General features: G+C 37.1%; 3 protein-coding genes across 6 annotated transcripts; 2 read left to right on the top strand and 1 right to left on the bottom strand.

The window, feature by feature from the left end:
- The first annotated feature begins 324 nt into the window (after positions 1 to 324).
- Positions 325 to 5,103, top strand: LOC137731029 (probable methyltransferase PMT21). Of its 4 annotated transcripts, none has more exons than XM_068470079.1 (8): positions 325 to 681; positions 1,931 to 2,201; positions 2,294 to 2,442; positions 2,572 to 2,767; positions 3,043 to 3,253; positions 3,467 to 4,142; positions 4,280 to 4,357; positions 4,559 to 5,103. In XM_068470079.1, exons 2-8 carry the CDS (start codon positions 1,950 to 1,952, stop codon positions 4,779 to 4,781), a joined length of 1,785 nt encoding a protein of 594 aa, XP_068326180.1. In that variant the 5' UTR covers positions 325 to 681; positions 1,931 to 1,949; the 3' UTR covers positions 4,782 to 5,103. The 4 variants fall into 4 exon arrangements, with proteins under 4 accessions (XP_068326180.1, XP_068326181.1, XP_068326182.1 ...); XM_068470080.1 differs by having other exon boundaries at positions 1,915 to 2,201; XM_068470081.1 differs by lacking the exon at positions 325 to 681 and adding an exon at positions 709 to 728.
- A 532-nt stretch (positions 5,104 to 5,635) lies between these two features.
- LOC137730777 (cyclin-dependent kinase F-4-like) lies at positions 5,636 to 13,418 on the top strand. The gene is made up of 18 exons (XM_068469737.1): positions 5,636 to 5,840; positions 7,674 to 7,980; positions 8,074 to 8,676; positions 8,750 to 8,828; positions 8,921 to 8,989; positions 9,072 to 9,161; positions 9,256 to 9,394; positions 9,844 to 9,946; positions 10,052 to 10,104; positions 10,205 to 10,271; positions 10,473 to 10,581; positions 10,829 to 10,894; positions 11,031 to 11,099; positions 11,200 to 11,263; positions 11,366 to 11,479; positions 12,422 to 12,453; positions 12,568 to 12,649; positions 12,895 to 13,418. Exons 3-18 carry the CDS (start codon positions 8,621 to 8,623, stop codon positions 13,113 to 13,115), a joined length of 1,413 nt encoding a protein of 470 aa, XP_068325838.1. The 5' UTR covers positions 5,636 to 5,840; positions 7,674 to 7,980; positions 8,074 to 8,620; the 3' UTR covers positions 13,116 to 13,418.
- Positions 13,419 to 17,112: 3,694 nt separating this feature from the next.
- Positions 17,113 to 19,034, bottom strand: LOC137732941 (uncharacterized). Its single transcript, XM_068472178.1, has 3 exons — positions 18,093 to 19,034; positions 17,642 to 17,790; positions 17,113 to 17,305 (listed from the first exon to the last, which is right to left on the bottom strand). The coding sequence occupies exons 1-3, from the start codon at positions 19,032 to 19,034 to the stop codon at positions 17,113 to 17,115; spliced, it is 1,284 nt and encodes a 427-aa protein (XP_068328279.1).
- Between the last annotated feature and the right edge of the window lie 1,129 nt (positions 19,035 to 20,163).

Below are 20,163 nucleotides of genomic sequence, written 5' to 3'. Positions count from 1 at the left end.
TAGAAGCAAAATGAATGAAAAATTGGATAAAAAATTTTAAAATCTAACGTTACGGGAAAATTGGTTATTTATAAAATTTTAGATGAACAATCGGCTAAAATTAAAGTTCAGAAAAAAATTGACTAATTAAAAAAATTCAAAGATAATCGATAAAAATTAAAATTCAAAAGAAAAATTGACATCTTTTTACAAATTGAGGAGAAAAACCGAGAAATATCTCAAATAATAATGAGAGGATGCAATGCATGTGAAAATGAAATGGAAGACAAAGAAAGAAGTTACCACTATTACCGCATAGAAAAACAAAGAAAAAGAGAAAGAGCTGCGAAGCAGAGGAGTCTGAAAGCTCAAGCTTGTTTGTATGCTTTTATATGACGCTCATCCCTTCCTGTGCTTAAAGCTCAGAGAGAGAGAGAGAGAGAGAGAGAGAGAGATCCCTTCCACTGTGTTCTTCCCATATCCCTTTATCCAAGCTAAAGCCCACCCCAGGAATCTCTATTCCTCTTCTCTCTGTTTCTTCTTTCTCTTGAACAGAGAGATTTTCACCCAGAAAATTAAAAACCCATTTAATTTTCAACCTCCATTTGGGGTTTGTGGGATTCAATTCATGAAACAACCATTGATTGCAGAGATATTGTAGAGAGAGATAGTCACTGTACGCAGAGAGAGAAAGAGATAAAGGTACTAGTTATCCATCTGCTGTGTTAGCTTCTTATTCTTCTCTTACTGTTAGTACCTTTGCTCCGTCAGATCTCATGTTTTTCTTCTTTGTGTAATTTCGTCGAACACATTACGATCATCTTGTTAATGGGTTTCTTCTGCACCTTGGATCTGGTTTTTGACAGCACCCCATCTTTGTTTTCTGTTTTAATTTCCTATTATTGGACGGCGGTGATCGCACGGGATTTTTCACTTTTGCCAATTGCAAAATGCTTAATTTATCTCCTGGTTTTTCAAAAATTGGGGTTTTCTCGTTTTTATTTTATTTTATTTTATTTTTTATGCAATGCTTGGTAAATCTTTTTGGCAAATGGGTAGTTTTGATCTGTCTTTCCTTTTCTTTTGTATGAATATGAAGCACTCGGAGGCCTGCAATCAGCCTTCAACACTTAATCTTTTGGTTTTTCTTTTTGCTTCGTTTCGACGAAATTGAGGTGCATTTCTTGCCATGATTTTGAGCGTTTGTTTGTTTCTTTGATATGAGGTCATATAATGTAGCAATTTGATGATTGAGAAAGGAAGCAGTAGCTGATTGGCAAGCAGTGGTTACGATGAATCATGCATAAAAAACATTTCTTAGGCTTCAAGAAATGATGAAATTATTGAATACTTTGCTTTTCTTGATTTCCATGGCTTGATTGATATTTGGTTGGCCATTCTGGCTCAGTGGGAAGTGAAAAATACAGGAAAGGTGGAGTTTGATGTAGTTAGGGCCCATTACCATGTGAAAGACATAAGGGAGGTTTGACATGGAAAGTAGAAAGTGTCGGTAGTTGCCATCATTCCAGTCGTTTATGTTTTCTGCGTTACTTTTTTTGGTGAATTTAGTGCAGTTGCTATCCATGAGCTGGATCTGGATCGATCCGAATTTGAGTCTCACCTTTTCTGTGTGTGATCCACAACGTATTTTGTGCTTCCCGTGTTTAATATTTGAGTCATATGTTTCTTTTTTCTTTTTTTTTTTCGGTCAAGGTTTAAGATTGGTTGAAATTGAACATGTGTTTCTTTTAGTGAAGTTGGTTTGTAAATGTAGAAGAAGTTGCCTTTGAGGAACAAAATAAATCCCTTGTAGCTTGTGACCAGTCTGGTTTGGGTGCCTGATTACATGAATAAAATTGTGCGTGCTCTTTGCGGTGAATCGTAGCAGATCAGTATTTTTTAAATCGTATATCCCACAATCATGAAGATATCTAGCCTTGTATGTGTGCAGGTAGTTAATAATTTCTGAGATGATGAAACATAAAGATGGAAAACCGGGAACCCAAGGTACCAGGATTGTCCCTATGACAATCTTGTTTGTTTTGCTATGCGGGTTTTCATTCTATCTTGGTGGAATCTTCTGCTCTGAGAAGAACAAAATTGAGCCTGTCAAGGTCGAAGATGTCAAAAAGGCAGTTCAATCATCTCTCCATGTAAAACCTGTTACCTTTGCTGAATGCAGCAGTGACTATCAAGACTACACCCCGTGCACGGATCCAAGGGTAACTGCTTAATCATTTTTATGGTACTTTATCCTTTTTCGGAATTTACACACTGCTAGATGCTTATCAGATTGTGGCTGCTTATTGTACAGAGGTGGAGAAAGTATGGTGTTCATCGGCTTACTTTCATGGAACGGCACTGCCCTTCAGTATTTGAGAGGAAAGAATGCTTAGTTCCACCTCCAGATGGCTACAAGCTACCAATCAGATGGCCAAATAGCAGGGACGAATGTTGGTACAGGTAAATAGTTGACAGCTTGATGCCTAAGACCTATGTACAGTCAAAAGTTTCCAGTTAAGTCTCAATTATTATTTTTCCCTAAAAAGAGTTAAAAGTTTCACTGAATTTACCATGTGGATTTGGTTTCAGGAATGTGCCATATGATTGGATTAACAAACAGAAGTCCAATCAGAATTGGCTGAGAAAAGAAGGGGATAAGTTTTTCTTTCCTGGTGGGGGAACTATGTTTCCTAGAGGCGTTTCTGCATATGTCGATTTGATGCAAGATCTTATTCCAGAAATGAAAGATGGGACTGTTCGAACTGCCATTGATACTGGGTGTGGGGTGAGTCCATCTTTCATCCTCTTTTACATTTTCCCGATTTATCATGTTCAAATTTAGCTGAAAATTTCTGGTGAGTGAAAGCATGTTGCCTTTTTGATATTAGTAAAATGCAAGTTTAAATTTCATCGCACCTTTCTTTCCCTATTTCATGATTGAAATTTATTTACTAATGTAATAATCTATTTCCTTATTGTGCTTGAAGCAGCACAAACTGCTAAGTAATTAAAGTTGTGAGAATCTACAGAAGTTAACCTCTTTAATTGTATAATTTCTAGGTTGCAAGTTGGGGAGGTGATTTGTTAGACCGTGGGATTTTAACTGTTTCTCTCGCCCCAAGAGATAATCATGAAGCTCAGGTTCAGTTTGCTCTGGAGCGTGGAATTCCTGCTATTCTTGGCATCATTTCTACACAGAGACTTCCTTTCCCTTCAAACTCATTTGATATGGCTCACTGCTCAAGATGCCTCATCCCATGGACGGAATTTGGTATTTCTTCTATGAAATTGTTTAAAAACTCTTTCAGTTCTAAAGAATATAATTCATTTTATAGAGCTTAATGTCCAGCTGCTGGAACCAGTTTTCAAATTAGCAATAGCATAGTACCAACTTTAGGAACTTGGAGATTTTATTTATCTTTTAGAGTTTGGGGGTTGGTGGTGGTGTTACCAGTTGTGCTAATGACTAGTGTCCTGCTGTCAGGTGGAATTTACCTTCTAGAAATTCATCGTATACTCCGTCCTGGAGGTTTCTGGGTCCTGTCTGGTCCACCTGTCAACTACGAAAACCACTGGCGTGGGTGGAACACAACCATAGAAGAGCAGAAATCAGATTATGAAAAGTTGCAAGAACTGCTAACTTCACTGTGCTTTAAATTGTACAACAAGAAGGATGATATTGCTGTTTGGCAGAAACAGTCAGACAGCAGTTGCTACAATAAACTTTCTGAGCCAGACACCTATCCTGCAAAGTGTGATGATAGCCTCGAACCAGATTCAGGATGGTACACTCCATTACGCTCTTGTGTTGTAGTTCCAGACCCAAAGCTAAAAAAGTCAGCTTTGAAAGCCATCCCTCGATGGCCAGAGCGGTTGCATGTTGCACCAGAGCGTATATCTGATGTGCATGGTGGGAGTGCTAGTGCTTTCAAGCGTGATGACAGAAATTGGAGGGTTCGAATGAAGCATTACAAAAAGTTGCTCCCGGCAATTGGAACAGATAAGATCAGAAATGTTATGGACATGAATACGGTATATGGTGGTTTTGCCGCGGCCACGATTGAATATCCCTTGTGGGTCATGAATGTCGTCTCTTCCTATGCTGCAAATACATTACCTGTGGTCTATGATCGAGGCCTTATCGGAACTTTCCATGATTGGTAATTTGAAATTCATTTATATGGGCATTAAGGCTTTGATCTGCATAAATAGCATACTTTGGGTGCACCTCTCATTTTGGTCATTGTTATAAAATCCTGTGGTTTTTTGTGTTGGTTTATTTGTTCTCTTTTGGCAGGTGTGAAGCTTTTTCTACTTATCCTCGAACTTATGATCTTCTACATCTTGATGGCTTCTTTACTGCCGAAAGCCACAGGTAAAAAATGGGCTTGTCTTTATATGGGCACATGAAATATATTTTGAAAAATTATGTTAATTCGGCATATTGAATTAACTAGTTAATCTTAGACGTTAAGTTTTTATGCACTCTTGCCTAATTCAACATAGGAAGTGCATAACACATGCAGAGTAGGTAATCAACTGTATAAATGGTTCTAATAATAGTAAACTTGGGCAGATGCGAAATGAAATATGTGCTCTTAGAGATGGACCGAATCCTGCGACCTAATGGCTATGCAATAGTTCGAGAATCGAGCTACTTAGTGGATGCTGTTGCGGCTATTGCCAAAGGGATGAGATGGGGATGCCGCAAAGAAGATACTGAGTATGGGATTGAGAAGGAGAAAATATTGATATGCCAGAAAAAACTCTGGTATTCATCGAATCGAACTTCCAGGTGATGAACAGAGAAACCCAAAGGAAGCTGATTTATTGGAGGGACAGAAATAGGAATAGAAGCAAAAGAAGCAAGTTGAATACCATTCACAGAGAATTAGTTCATTCTATAAGAAGCCGAGAATACACAAATTTGTCATTGAAGACTCGGTTACCCAATAAGGTAGTCAATCAACCACAAGGGCTTTGCGTATAGATATATTCTTTATAATGTACTTGGAACAATTCATCTTTCATCTTTGCCCTTTTCCCATTTTTCATAATTTGTTCTCTTTTCGCGTCAAGCTGTGATCCGATGATTTGAATATGTGCAAGCTGTGTGTGTGTGTGTACCAAAGGAACGAAGGATTCTTTGTTTCTTAAATGAAATCTACCGCTTCCGTTGAACTCTAGTTTGTTTGTTATTGGTGCTTACTGGTTCAATTCAAGTGTGCTCATGTTGTGAAACCTCAACTACAAGAGAGAGAGAGAGAGTCAAGTTTAATTCTGGTGTCAACTACAAGAGATATGCTTCCACTTTAACACAGTGGAAGGAAGAAGCCATTTATCGAATATTGTCAATGCTTGGTCTCAATCTTCAGGGAATAGTGCAAGTGATTAGAATCTCCCTCTAGGCAAATATTATCGATGTATTAAAAAAAAAAAATACAACAAAGAAAGAAAAAATCTAATTCTTAATGTAAAAATATATCGATGTATTAAAAAAAAAAAAAAAAAAAAAAAGGGAAAAATCCAACCCACCAAACAATTAGCTTAAAAAAGAAAGAGGACCCATAAAAGATCAAGCACGCGATAAAAGGACAAGAATATCCCTTGCCTCCGTGAGAACGTGGAGTGGAGCTCTAAATAGCCGAAACGGAAGCAGAAATTACGTAAATTCCTTGGTTGGCACGAAGGCTTTCATTCTCTCTCATCGCGCTCTCTCTCTCTCTCTCTCTCATTTCTCTGTGTGGCAGCATATCAGAATTCGGTGGGTTTAAGCGAAGTCGGTTTGACATAAAAGAAACTCTGGATTCCACCCCCTCCCGTCCTAGGCGACGGTTGTTATGCCGCTTGGCTTTCAGGTTCGATTCCTTTTCTCCCGATCTGATCCCCTATAATTTATTTGCCCTTCTTGTTTAGATTTAATTCTGAATTTGATTTGTTTTGTAATTAATTTTATTCTGTTTGTTTTGGATATTCTGGTTTTGTTCCTTGTTGATTGTATCGCGATTTTTTTCGATTTCTGTTTTGGGATTTTGGGATTTTAGGATTTTAGGATTAGGGTTAGCTTTTTAACGTATTCGGCTGGATGTGATTCTTCGATTTCGGTTTGAAGTATGTTTGGTTGCTGAGAAGTTCTGGGAAATGAAGGGGGTTCAGAGTTTGACTATTTTGGGGCTTGTAGGGTTTTCATCCTCTGGGTTATTAAGGGCTTGTTTGGTATCCTATTTGAAATTTTTTATAATTTCTCAAAACATTTCTTAAGAATTTTTCTTGAAAACAATTTTCTTTAAGATTCAAAAACTTGTTTGGTATGCAATTTAAAAATTTTAAATCTTACAATTTAAACTGGACAAAGAGATAAAAAAAAAAAGGGGTTGAGAGAGAAAGAGGAGAGAGGAGGAAAGAAAGTAAGAGATGATTGGAGGAAAGAGAAAGAAGTGAGAGAATCGGAGGAGATAGAGAGGAAGAAGAGTGAGAGAAAAAACCGAAAGAATGAAGAGAGCGAATTGGAGGAGAGACGAAAAAGGTAAAAAAAAAAAAAAAAAAAGAGAGAAGGGGGAGAGAGAAAGAAGAAGAGAGAGAGATAGAGATTTGGAGTGAGAGGGGAGGATGAAGAGAAAAGAAAGGAGTGAGTTTTAAGTTTAAAAACTCATTTTTTGTGTTTTTAGATAATAGACTATATTTTTTAGTTAGTCTTGAGTTCAGTTTTTTAAAATAGTCATACCAAACAAGTTTTTAAGGCCTAAAACTTGAAAATTGTTTTTGAGTTTAAAAAGTTGAATTCAAGTAGAGTACCAAACATGCTCTAAGGTTTGGTGATTTTTTTTTTCTGATTGTATTATTTAACAGAGATATATCGCGGCTTATATTGGTTTTTATTTTTGTTAATCTTAACTCCAATTGGTAATTTGAGGCTTTTATTTATTTGTTTGTAAATTTTCATTGGTTGTATTCTGTTTGTGTTCTCTTGTATAAATTGCTAATGTTATTGATCACTTGGGTTATAGCATTAGCTAAAAGTGTATTGTGGCTAAAACTGTAATTTGCTGCACCTCGAAGTTAACCGGAACAATTTTTTCTATAGACTTGTTTCTGGTTTTGGTTTTTCTTCCTTCCTTTCCTACATTCCAATTTTGTGCTGAAGGTCATTTGGTGGCTTAGAGGTTATACAAATTATCGTTGAAATTCATGACCGTATCGTGGGGGTCTATGTACTTTGTCCCTGATGTTCCTTTGTGACTTTAGGTTATCCTATTACCAAAGTTGTGATTTTGTAGCATGCGGCTTAGGATCGGAAATCATTTGTTGGCCTGGGTATGTGTATCAACAATGAAATAGGAAAGAATCTGTACATCACATTTAAGTTTTGTAGTAATTTATTTATATGATACAGCATACAGCTTAAGTGCCTTAAAGTTTGTTGTATGTTGTCGTTGTGTGGTTTGTGGTATTTATTTGTCTGAACTTGGTTCTGAAATGTGCTGGAAGTTTTGTATTTTTATGTGAGAGCTATTAAGAAGCTGTGTTAATGATTACATGTTATCTTGTGTTAGTATTTGGATTTGCATCATTATTTGCCACATTACGTGAGATTCGGTTTAACTTGCCATTAAAATCAGTAAATTGTTACTTGGTATCTTTATCTGCATGATTGTCTGATGTTCTTTCAATGCATTTAATCTTAATTTCAGGTTGTGCCGGGCTTAGATTTAAAGGGATTTCATATATATTTCAAGACATGGAGCAAATGCGCTTCTGGTCAAATTGCCACCAGTACCGGGTCTTTTCTTTCCAGGAAGTGCTTGACTGGAGATTTCTTGTCCTTGGAGATTTTTTTCGGGTTTCTTTTGTTAATTGCACTTAGTGGTCAGTTCCTCTCAAATGATCAATACGGGAGACGTGATGCTTGTTACTTCTGAGTCAGGTGTTGGATCTTTAGTGCATAGCGCATTGCTGATACAACATCCAGTTGAAATTTCTGGGAAAACTTCATCAGGGGTACAGCATATACAACTCAGTTTTATACTTAATACTATTTTATTCGATGCCTGCTTAGTATTCCTAAACTTTATTCTTTGATTATTATGACAGGGTTAAATTCCGGCAATCTGTGACTGAAGAGAAGATCTCTACATAGTTATTATTAGATAATCAGTTACGTCAAACCAAACCAGTGCAAACTGTTTATTTCAAAGTTATTATTTCATCGTTGCTCCTGGTGGGTGCTATGATAAGTGGCAAGATATCGGTTACCTGCAGATTCCACACTGATCTCTGCGTAATTTAGATGAGATTGCTTTTAGTTAAGTTTATTAAGCCTTGGGTGACACTATCTTGAGCTAGAAGTCTTTCTTTTGGCGGGATAAATCAGTCTGTTTGGATTTTTAACATCGATATGTTAGGTGATCCTTGTCCTTTTTTGCCATTAATGTCATGCTGTGGTCCTGATGCCCTGGAGTTAGCAATGAATAAGGCCGTGCAGCCTATCCATCATAATAAGTCTGGTTTTGTGCTCGTGCGTGTTGCCTCAGAAGATTGATGGTTTGATTCAGCTGGACCAGCAAGGCAGTTGTTGATATCATACATTGTATTTTAAGGATCATCTTCTGAAGATAAATTCCATTTATCTTGAGTCTTTATGCTTTCACTGAATAAAGAACGACCTGGTTTGTGTTCCACAGGAAGAATGGAGAGGTGAGTGTTTACTGGGGAGTTTAGGTTTATCTGTTTGTATTCATACTAATAAATAAGTATGTGGTTACTCTAGGTACAAGTTAATAAAGGAAGTTGGTGATGGCACATTTGGGACTGTCTGGCGAGCTATTAATAAGCAAACTGGTGAAGTCGTAAGTGTTTTATTTTCCGTTTCCCATTCCCTTTGGAATGTATTTAGTGCTTTACATTTTGTTCTGTTCATAATCAGTTGGACAATTTACAGGTTGCAATTAAAAAAATGAAGAAAAGTTATTTTTCATGGGAGGAGTGCGTAAGTCTACGGGAAGTGAAGGTGTTTTAACGTACTACCTCCTCTTTATTAATATCCTGGTATGATGTATACTTTTTAATTATATCATTTCCTCTCCATGCAGTCATTGCGTAGAATGAATCATCAAAATATTGTGAAGCTCAAGGAAGTCATCAGAGAAAATGACATGTTGTACTTCGTGTTTGAATACATGGTAAGGGTATAGTTGACAAACTTGATATTATTTACTATGATACCGTTGATAAGAGTCACTGTTGATATTCGGTGTTGTCATATGTACATTGCAGGAGTTCAACTTGTATCAACTTATGAAAGATAAGGAAAAGCTTTTCCCCGAAGCTGAAGTCAGAAATTGGTGTTTTCAAGTTTTCCAAGGCCTTGCTTACATGCATCAGCGTGGATATTTTCATCGCGACCTTAAGCCAGGTAACTGTTACAATTATTATCCATAACCTCGGTTGAGTGGGTAAAATGTTCAAAGAGTAGCAGAAGGGCTGAATAAAAATTTGGAGAAGTGAAGGTATACATGATATTCAGAATGCCAAAAGTGTTATATACTTTGTTTTGTTTGTCTTTTTTTTTTCCGGTCCTTGTCTTCAATCACTGCTGCTTGCATGCCCTTGCTATACTTTCTTGCATTTGTATATAGTTTTTTTTTTCTTTTTTCTTTTTTCCTCTCATATTCTGAATCCCCATGTGGCAAAATCTTCTCAAATTTTATTTTTACTTTTTTCGTGTGGTTATTTTCTTTCCTCAATCAATTTCTTTGCTTATATGGTTTGTGATTAAGTCGTTCAGGCTGTCACCTGTTGTGTTTGATTTTTCTTCTGCTATCAGACTGACATAATTGTACGTATACATTCACTCCTTTGCAGAGAACTTATTGGTTACCAAAGATGTCATCAAAATTGCTGATTTTGGACTTGCTCGGGAAATCAATTCACAACCACCATATACAGAATACGTGTCGACACGGTGGTGGGTGTTAATTTAATTTTTCTTACAGTTCTGGTAATAGGTTATCTCTGCTTGGGTGTTAATATGTTGCTGTAAGTTATTGACTCTAGAATGTGGGTCTGCTAGGTATCGAGCGCCCGAAGTGCTGCTTCAGTCGTACCTGTATAGCTCAAAAGTTGGTGAGTTTATATGTTTAAAGTTTCGAATTTTTGTTCTTTGTGAAAACATGTGTTCACAATGATTGGTTTCTTAAGTTATTAGTTTTTTTCTGACTGTCAGATATGTGGGCAATGGGTGCTATAATGGCTGAGTTGTTTTCTCTCCGCCCTTTATTTCCAGGTGTTAGGTATGTATTCCATACTCCCTAACCATCAAGTGGTTTGCTTCCCATAGGATAGAATTTTGAATCTTTGCAGTAATTGTTTAATTAACTTAGATGTGTTTTGGAAGATATTAGCGGCAGTTTTGCTAATAATTTAGCGACTAATATAAGTTGGTTTATTTTAAATGTTCTCACCTTCGCCTCCCTCTTCCACTGTTCTTGCAGTGAAGCAGATGAGATATATAAAATTTGCAGTGTGATTGGAAGCCCAACCAAGGACTCATGGGCTGACGGGCTTCGCCTTGCAAGGGATATCAACTACCAATTTCCTCAGGTCAGTTGTTTCTGATTTTGCATCACGCATTTCCTCATATTTGTTTGTTTTAGCAGACTCTTGTCATTGCTGCATCGTATTTTATGAGAGATTTATTAGACAGTTTAAAGCGGCATGCAAATTTAGGATGTAATTTTATCTGCGTTCTTATTTTCTAGTATTAGTAGAAACATAAGATTATGTTGTTCCCATACTTGAAAAAACAACCATATATATTAAGTTGGTTTTGTATCTTTGAACATTGCAGTTTGCTGGTGCTGATCTCTCTACACGGATTCCATCAGCTAGTGACGGTGCAATCAGCCTGATAACAGTAAGTCCTATATAGTATTTACTGTAGCTGTTTCTTATTCCATCCTCCCTACTCCTCAACTCAGCCCACGTGGTGACTTTGTTTAAAGAATGTCTACTACTGTGTGATTTATGTTTTTCCTTCCCTTTTGCTGTAGTCACTTTGTTCTTGGGACCCTTCCAAGAGGCCAACTGCTGCAGAGGCCCTCCAACATCGTTTCTTCCAGGTAGTGTATTGGAACAAAATACAGTAACTGCAACTTCCTATGATGAATTGGGGTCTGTAAATATTGTGTATTCTAACATGTACTTCCTTTCATGTGGCAGAGTTGCTATTCTGTTCCTCCATCCCTTCGTTCCAGATCAACTGTTGCTAGGATGCATCCAATAGGTTCGTCCATCTGATAATTTATGGAAGTGCATCAGCTTTGAGATTGTTATTTAGGTATTCAAGTAATGTCGGATATAAATTTATTTGTATTATATTGCACAGCTGGAGCAAGGGGAGTGGAGCAGCAAAGTGCTAGAAGACTTTCTGGGACTGTATCTCATTCAAAACTTGCTAGCAACTTCCCTTCCCCCAAGTTGCATGCCTCTGTAGGCACAGGTTGGTTGGATATTGTTCTGTGGAGTTTATTTAGACTTTAAATGCTGCTTTTTTTTTTTTTTTTTTTTTTTTTGTGTTCTGTATTTATCAATATCTGCAGTTGTTGTAAATTACTCCACTGAGTCTTTTCACCAGGTGGTGTTGTCGTAGGTTTTTCTTGTACTAACCCTTGTGGTCAGAAAAAATTATTTCTCCTCAAGAATATCCTTATAAAATTTAGGGCTTTTTTGGTATCTTATTTTAATTTTTTTTATAATTTCTCAAAACATTTTTTGAGATTTTTTCTTGAAAACAATTTTCTTTAAGACTAAAAAACTTGTTTGGTATGCGATTTGAAAATTCTAAATCATACAACTTAAACTGGGCAAAGAGATCCAAAAAGAGGGGGTATGAGAGAGAAAGAGGATAGAGGAGGAAATAAAGTAAGAGATGATTGGAGGAAAGAGAAAGAAGTGAGAGGATCGGAGGAGACAGAGAGGAAGAGGAGTGAGAAAAAGAACCGAGAGAATGAAGACAGCGGATTGGAGGAGAGACAAAAAAGGTAGAAAAAGAAGAAAAAGATGGGCGAGAGAGAATAAAAGAGAGAGAGAGATTTGGAGTGGGAGGGGAAGAGAGAGAGAAGAAACGAGTGAGTTTAAGTTTAAAAACTCAAAAAACTCACTTTATGTGTTTTTAGAGAATAGACTATATTTTTGAGTTAGCCTTGAGTTCTTTTTTTGAAAATAGTCAATACCAAACAAGTTTTTAAGGCCTAAAACTTGAAAATTGTTTTTGAGTTTAAAAAGTTGAATTTAAGTAGACTACCAAACAAGCTCTTAGCTTTTTGTCTATTTAAAAATTCTAGTTCTATAGTTCTTAGTGGAGGAAATATTGCCATCCTTTTGTCGAAAGAACTGGTAATTCTCTAGATGAATTCTCATTATGTAAGAACTGGCTTTGCAGGGGTGCAGCGGAAACTGGATATGGCTAACCAGGTGAGAGCACATGTTACTTTTATCTGTTTAATTTGATTGTGTGCTTATGCCAAACGTGGACATACCTCATTTTCTTGTTCCTTTTAAATAATTTCCTCATCTTTATGATTTAAGGATGCGAAAAAGAATGAAAAATATTTGAAAAGCTCCACCAAGCAGCAGCAGAAATATCGACCACCGGGAAAAAGCAGTCCTAGTAAGTTCCATGACTAGAAGGAATTTGATTATGTTGCTTTCTTGAATTGTTTTCGATTTAATATCCAAACCGATCACATTTATGAACCACAAGAATGCGTGATGTTGTCTTTTTTTCTTTGGATTTTAGTTTTATTTCTCAATCCCCTGGTCCTGGATTTTCTTTTTTGTTTTTGTTTTTGTTTTGTCAGAGTGCTTGTTATTTGACTTTCTATTTAACTGAGAATACAATGTTGGCTGGCACAGCTTATGTGAACAAGGTAAGGGTTGCACGCGGAGTTTCAGATACATCTGAGAAGCTGGCAAATATGACAATTGGTCATAGCAGGCAGACTGTCGGGCAGCAGATGCGGCCCCCTCCCATGAAGGCTGGAGTCGAGTGGATTGGTGAGTCTGGAAACTTGTATCTCAGGCCCGTTCAAGAGATTCAACCTGGTAGAACCTATTCAAGGAAAGTTGCGGGATGATTGAAGGCGATGAGCTTCTTTAACAGGTCTTATGTATAGACCGTTTTATGTGTGGTATCACAACCTGCAGCTGTGCGGATTTTTCTGTCTCGTCTTGTTTAGTACTGAAAGCCTATGTAGTTGCCCAGGTATTTGGTTTGTTTACTGGTGAAGAAGTGTGGTATGACAAATGGCATGTACTGCCCAGTTTTCTATCATGAATGTTAGCCGGGCTGGATGAGAGTTCGGCATTTCCTGTTGCTTTCTAAACAATGACCTGTATTTTCAGAGTGAATAAATGAAGTTAATGCGCTGTTTGTATGAGGTTGTTTGTTTGTTACTTTTACGCGGCTTCCCTTGTGGTTTGTGGTAAGAGTGGTTTTGCCCTTGAGCTCGTGGATTGCCTGTTCCTGCACGTGTCATGAGACTTTTATAATGGTCAAGTTTGCAAGTGTATAATATGACATCCAAAAGTGGAGAAGATATACTGCAGCGGTGGTGTTTTGTATCAATGAAATAAAGGCACATATAAGTAGTTTTGTCCACATGTCGTTATTTCATTAGCATGGAACTTGGATTCGGAAAGAACGAAAGTGAAAGTTGGCCATAATGAAAGCCATGGACAAATAGACCAATGCACGGTTGAGTGAGACTGTTGAAACCGTATCACGCAATTCCAGTCGTGTAGTGTGCCGGTCCGGTGCATTCCACACTTGAGTGCATTGCAAAATATTTGGATTGGATTCTTCACTCGTTTAGTTTCGCTTAATATAATGGAACCTTCCGAACTTCTTCCAACGTTGAGCACTGAATTATAGTTTATCTATTGTCAATCATTTGGGATATTGTGAAGAACCTCTGTTAATTATTTGTCCAATAAACCCCTCCATTTGCTTTTTCATTTAACAGATTTTTTTAGCGAAAGGACCACAATGGACAAACTCAAAGAACATTTTATTTTTCAACGTTAGGAATCAAAGTGAGGAGTTGTGATAATCTCATTGTTTGGAAACTGAAAATCTGTAAAGTGTTAACATTTAAACATATATAAAAAATGGCATCATGACTTGGATTAATTCTTTAAGAAAATCGATGACAACTGTAACATAAACATCCAAACACCAAATTAAATGCAGAAGCATAGCAACCCATAACATAAACTGAATTCCAGATGAATTGAAAACAATATTACAGCAAAAGAACTCCAAACATAAAAAAATCCCAAACCAATTGAAAAAAGAAATAACCAAAACCAAAACAGACCAACTCACCAACCAATAACTGAGTTTTGAAATATACAGCATAGATAATAATTTTCCTGAATTAAACTCAAATCATATAAATATGATTTTTTTTTTAAATCATGTATAATCCAAATTCCAGTCCCAAAAACAAACCATAATTTTAAAAACTACAAACATGCAAAACCCAAATCAAATCTTCAAGTCATTTCAGATTTTATCAATAACTCACCAACCCAATACACACAAAAGAGTAAATTACCTGAGATCGCGGCTGCTCAAGTAGTTTCTAACGACATGCAGATTGTGCCTTTAAGTTTCAAGGTTTTTACTATGGAATCGAAGCAAAACCCAGATCAGATTCTAAGTGGGTTTATCAAAAATAATAATTTATTCAGGAATTAATACTGAAAATAAATCAGAAATTAACATTGAAAATAAATTAAGAATCCAAAAAAACTGAAATTTTCATACCTCTAAGTTTCTGGGTTTTACTGTGGAATCCAACTAAGGGCTGGTTTGGTATTGCTGTGCTTTGAAAAAAAGCTGCTTCTGCTGTGCTGTGAGAATAAGCAGCTGTGAAATAAAGCAGCAAAGTGTTTGGTAAACTTTTTTGTAAAAGTGCTTTTGAAAAGAAAAAAAGCAGTATTAGAGTGTTTGGTAAACTTTTATGTAAAACAGATGTGAAAAAAAGCCGGTTTTTCAAAGCTAGGTTTTGCAGCTTCTTGTTTTTGGCTTTTTTTCATCCAAAACTGTGAAAAAAAGCTGAAGCTGAGTGTTTACCAAACACAAAAATAGCTCCCAGCTTTTTTTGATAACAGCTTTTTTCAGAATCACATCAGTACCAAACCAGGTCTGAGGGTTACCTAAAAAACGAAATCACGTACACTGAAAAAATGCAAAAATCACCCAAACACGTTAGACTACGCAATCAAAATACGAATTTCAATCGAATTGAAAAAGGCAGAAATCTGTAGCCCCTCCACCATTCACGAATCGAGCAATTTTCCAGAAGAAAAACGAAGGTGAATAATTGGACGGAGAATGTTGCAAAGAGTGGACACCAAGAACTTTATCTTTCCAATTCAGAATAGTCACTTGCTCTTCATCATAAGTCAAATTTGGATTAATTTCCAAAGGTTGATGAGGTATCACATACGACGGATTTGAAACATAATGACGAAGCATGGAAACATGGAACACATCATGCACTTTAGACAAATCTGGAGGCAACTTAGGCCTGTAAGCAACTTCATTAACTCTCTTGGTGATCACGTACGGTCTGATGTACCTAGGACTTAGCTTACCTTTCTTCCCAAACCGTACTACACCTATACACGATGAAAGCTTTAAAACTACCCAATCACCCACTTTATACACCTTGTCAGTGGCATGTTTATCCGCTAAGCTCTTCTGTCAATTTTGGGCCGCTTTCAGGTTAGACTTAATCACCTAAATATTCTGAGTAGTCTCATCCACTATCTCAAGGCCCTCCAAAACTCTTTCGCCAACCTTTGACCAACATAAAGGTGTACGACAAGATTTGCCATGAAGTGCCTCAAATGGTGACATACCAATACTTGAATGAAAGCTATTGTTGTAGGCAAATTTCATTAAATCCAACCGCTTATGCCAAGCGTCACCAAACTGTAAAACTGAAGATCTCAGCATATCCTTTAACATCTGAATAGTCCTTTCTGATTGTCCATTTGTCTGAGGATGATATGTTATACTGTAAAGTAACCTTGAACCAAGAGCTTCCTGGAATGCTACCCAGAACTTAGAAGTAAATCTAGGATCATGATCTGAGACAATTCTAACTGGAACTCCATGATACTTCACAATGTTCGATATAAATAATTCAACTAATCAACTTAAAGAATACTTCTCCCTCACTGGAATAAAATGTGTTGACTTAGTAAGCCGATCAACTATCACCAAAATGCCGTCATAACCATTATGTGTACGAGGAAGCTTGTACACAAAATCCATAGTAATGTTTTCCCATTTCCATTGTGGAACGGGAAGTGGTTGCATCAACCTAAAATGCTTCTTCCCTTCAGCTTTAACTTGCTGACAAATGGCACATCTACTCACATACTCAGCAATTTCTCTTTTCATACCCGACCAATAATAAAATGGTCGAATGGTATGATACATTTTAGTACCTTCAGGATGCATTGCATAAGCCGAACAATGCGCTTCATCCAAAATTTCTTTCTTTAATTCTGCATTACTTGGCACGTACATTTTGTTCTCCTGCATAAGCATGCCATCAGTCTCCTGAACTTTGAGATCTTTCTTTTTCCCCTGACTTCTTGCTTCAATTAACTCCTGGATTTCTTCATCAATCATCTGAGCCTCAAGCACACAAACAATTAAAATTGGTCTAACTTGGAAATTAGCAAGCAAAACTTCTTCTCGAGCTTCCACCCCTAACTTCACTCCAGTGGACCTCATATCGGCAAGAAGAGGAATATGACAAGCATATAATGCATTAAGTCTAACTGGAGTCTTCATACTAAGTGCATCAACCACCACATTTGCACGACCATGGTGATACTTAATCGTGCAATCATAATCACTTAGCAACTCAATTCACCTCCGCTGCCAAAGATTAAGATCCCTCTTAGTGAAAAGATATTGAAGACTTTTATGATCCGTATAAATCTTACATTTTCACCATAAAGATAATTTCTCCAAATCTTCAAAGCAAAGATAATGGCTGCTAATTCCAGATCATGAGTAAGGTAATTCATCTCACGAGGCTTTAATTGTCATGAAGCATAAGCAATCACCCTACCATGCTGCATCAACACACAACCTAGACCATTTAAGGAAGTGTCACTATAGATCTCGAAATTACCACTATCATCTGGAAGTGCCAAAGCAGGTCCATGAGTGAGACAATACTTCAACTGCTGGAAGCTCCGCTCACAATTATCATCCCACTCAAATTTAACATCTTTCCTTGTCAACCTCGTCAGAGGTAAAGCAATAATTGAAAAATCTTTAACAAACCGTCGATAATAACCTGCTAGACCAAGGAAACCCCGTACCTCTGTGACAGTTCATGGCTGCTCCCAATTCTCAATGGCTGCTACCTTTTGAGGATCCACCAGAATACCTTGGGCGGATCTAAAATGTCCCAAAAATGCCACTTGATCTAACCAAAATTGGCATTTGCTAAACTTAGCATACAATTGGTGTTCCCTCAATCTCTTCAACACCAAAGTGAGATGTCGAACATGATCTGATTTAGACTTAGAGTATACCAAAATATCGTCAATAAAGACAATGACAAACCTGTCTAAATATGGCTGAAATACTCGATTCATCAAATCCATAAAGGCTGCAAGTGCATTAGTTAATCCCAATGGCATCACAAGAAACTCATAATGGCTATATCGAGTCCTAAAAGATGTCTTAGGAACATCCTCACTTTTAATCTTCAACTGATAGTAACCAGACCTTAAATCAATCTTAGAAAATACACATGCGCCTCGAAGTTGATCAAATAAATCATCTATACGCGGCAATGGATAACAGTTTTTAATTGTTACCCGATTCAATTGCCTATAATCAATGCATAGCCTCAAAGTCCCGTCTTTCTTCCTCACAAATAACACTGGAGCTCCCCAAGGTGAAGTGCTAGGCAGAATAAAACCTTTATCAACTAATTCATGCAACTAGATTTTCAATTCCCTCAATTGAGCAGGAACCATTCGATAAGGAGTTAAAGATATAGGATTCGTACTTGGAAGCAAATCAATAATGAATTCCACATCCGGTCTGGCGGCAATCCATGTAAATCATCAGGGAAAACATTAGGAAAATGTCTGACTACTTTCACATAGTCCACATTACTAGGAGCAACATCATTCAACACCACATGAGCTAAATATCCCTGGCAACCTTTTGATAATAATCCTTTTGCTCTCATAGCAGAAATAACGCCATGCCTCACCCCACTCTGCTCACCCACAAATGTAACCACACGTAATCCAGGACGATGGAAAGTAATTGTTTTCCTATAGTAATCTATATTGGCACGATTATAATGCAACCAATATGTACCAAAAAACACATCAAAATAAACAATATCTAACGGGATAAGGTTAACTGGCATAACTATATCCTCCACCATCACTGGACATCCTAGATATACATAATCAACATAACATCTTTCCCCTTTAGGCATAGCAAACTCTAAATCATACCCTAGAGGTGTAGGATGAGTTTGCGTTACTTGAGCAAATGTCTGAGAAATGATAGAATGCGTAGCACCACAATCAATTAAAGCTCTAGCAAAGTGACCAAGAATGTTTAATGTACCCATGATGAAGTTCGGATGATTTTGAGCATCCTGCAGAGATATATTGTTAACACGTCCTTGGGCTTGTTGTCGTCCCCCATGACCTTTACTAGCTTGATTATTTCGCCCATGCATACAACGGCCTTGACTTAGCTGACCAGGTTGCCTTGAAGATCCTGCACTACTGGAAGCAATTTCTCCTTGTTGGGGCTGCCCTCCCTGATACCACTGAGATCCACCAGCTGGAATGGGATGATACGGCGTATAACCTCCAGAATACTGAGGATACTCACTCTGATAATAAGGATCCTGCGAATACTGATACTGCCCTGAAGCATAAGGAACGACATCACCCTGATAATGGTAAGCACCACCTCGACCCATCTGATCATAACTACCAGACCCTAGAACTTGTCGAAATTTAAACCAAAATAAAGCTTAGGATGAGAGGAACAAAACCTTACCACTTTTAGGTCCGAAAACTCACAGGATCTCTCCGAAAAAACCCACGATAATCCGGCCACCACTGCAACTCTCCAAAACTAAGCTTCCCGACGTCCAAAACACTCCAACTTTCTTCCCCGAGCTTCGTGAAGATGTTCTAAAGCTTCTTAGGACCTCCAAACTCCTTGAAAATTCCACGATCACGATCACATGAACAGTGGTCAAAATTTGGGATTTCTGGGTTCTCGGGTTTTCGAAGGATTCACGTTCTTAAAATAGTATGGATGTGTTCCTAAGCTCACAAGGAACACGAAGATGGCTTCCAAAACCTTGATCCATGAAAGCATAAAGTGGTTTGAGAAGTTGTCTGTACAATTGCATGGAAACGGAAAGGAATCCGAAAGGGAAAGAGAGAGAGAGGGTCAACATGTAAGGGTATGGGTGTGTGTGAGTGTGTGTGGTCCAGATGGCAGCCAACCAAAATAAAAGAAAATAAAACCTAAGTCCTAAGTAATTCCAAAAGTATAGGAAAGTTAGGAATTGGACCACAACCAAAACATATCACCCATGACACTAACAATCGTCCAAGGGCAAAATCGTCATTCCATGCTAGCAAAGATAAAATAGATTATGTTTCGGGACGGGTTGTCACACTAAGATTGTCTCTAATCCTTGGGTTAAAATTTAAAATTTTTAATTCAGAAAATTTACATTATAATTCTGAAACAGTTGTTCTGCTCTAACCCTTCCAGGTTAAAATTTTAGCCCAAGATTAGTAAAAAAATGAATTTAGGAATTTTTTTTTTATCAAAGTAACTTTTTAAAATAAAAAAAATTATGCAGATTATCCTAATTTAATATTATGAACATTTTAACCTAAAAATATTTATATTTCGATATATATTCAAAATTATTAAATCAGCACTATAAAACTCGTGAAACACTATGAAAGAATATTAAATACATGAAAGAATTTTTTTTGATTATTTTAATCGTTAAATTTAAATTTGGACCGTTAGATTTGAATTTTTTTTTAAGCGTTGGTAGATCTAAAGAAAAAGAAAAAAAA

The sequence above is a fragment of the Pyrus communis genome, chromosome 4 (assembly GCF_963583255.1).
Source record: "Pyrus communis chromosome 4, drPyrComm1.1, whole genome shotgun sequence".
NCBI classification, from domain to species: Eukaryota; Viridiplantae; Streptophyta; class Magnoliopsida; order Rosales; family Rosaceae; genus Pyrus; species Pyrus communis.
Note: the sequence above shows the minus strand (reverse complement) of the source record. Positions and strands in the feature narration are given on the sequence as shown.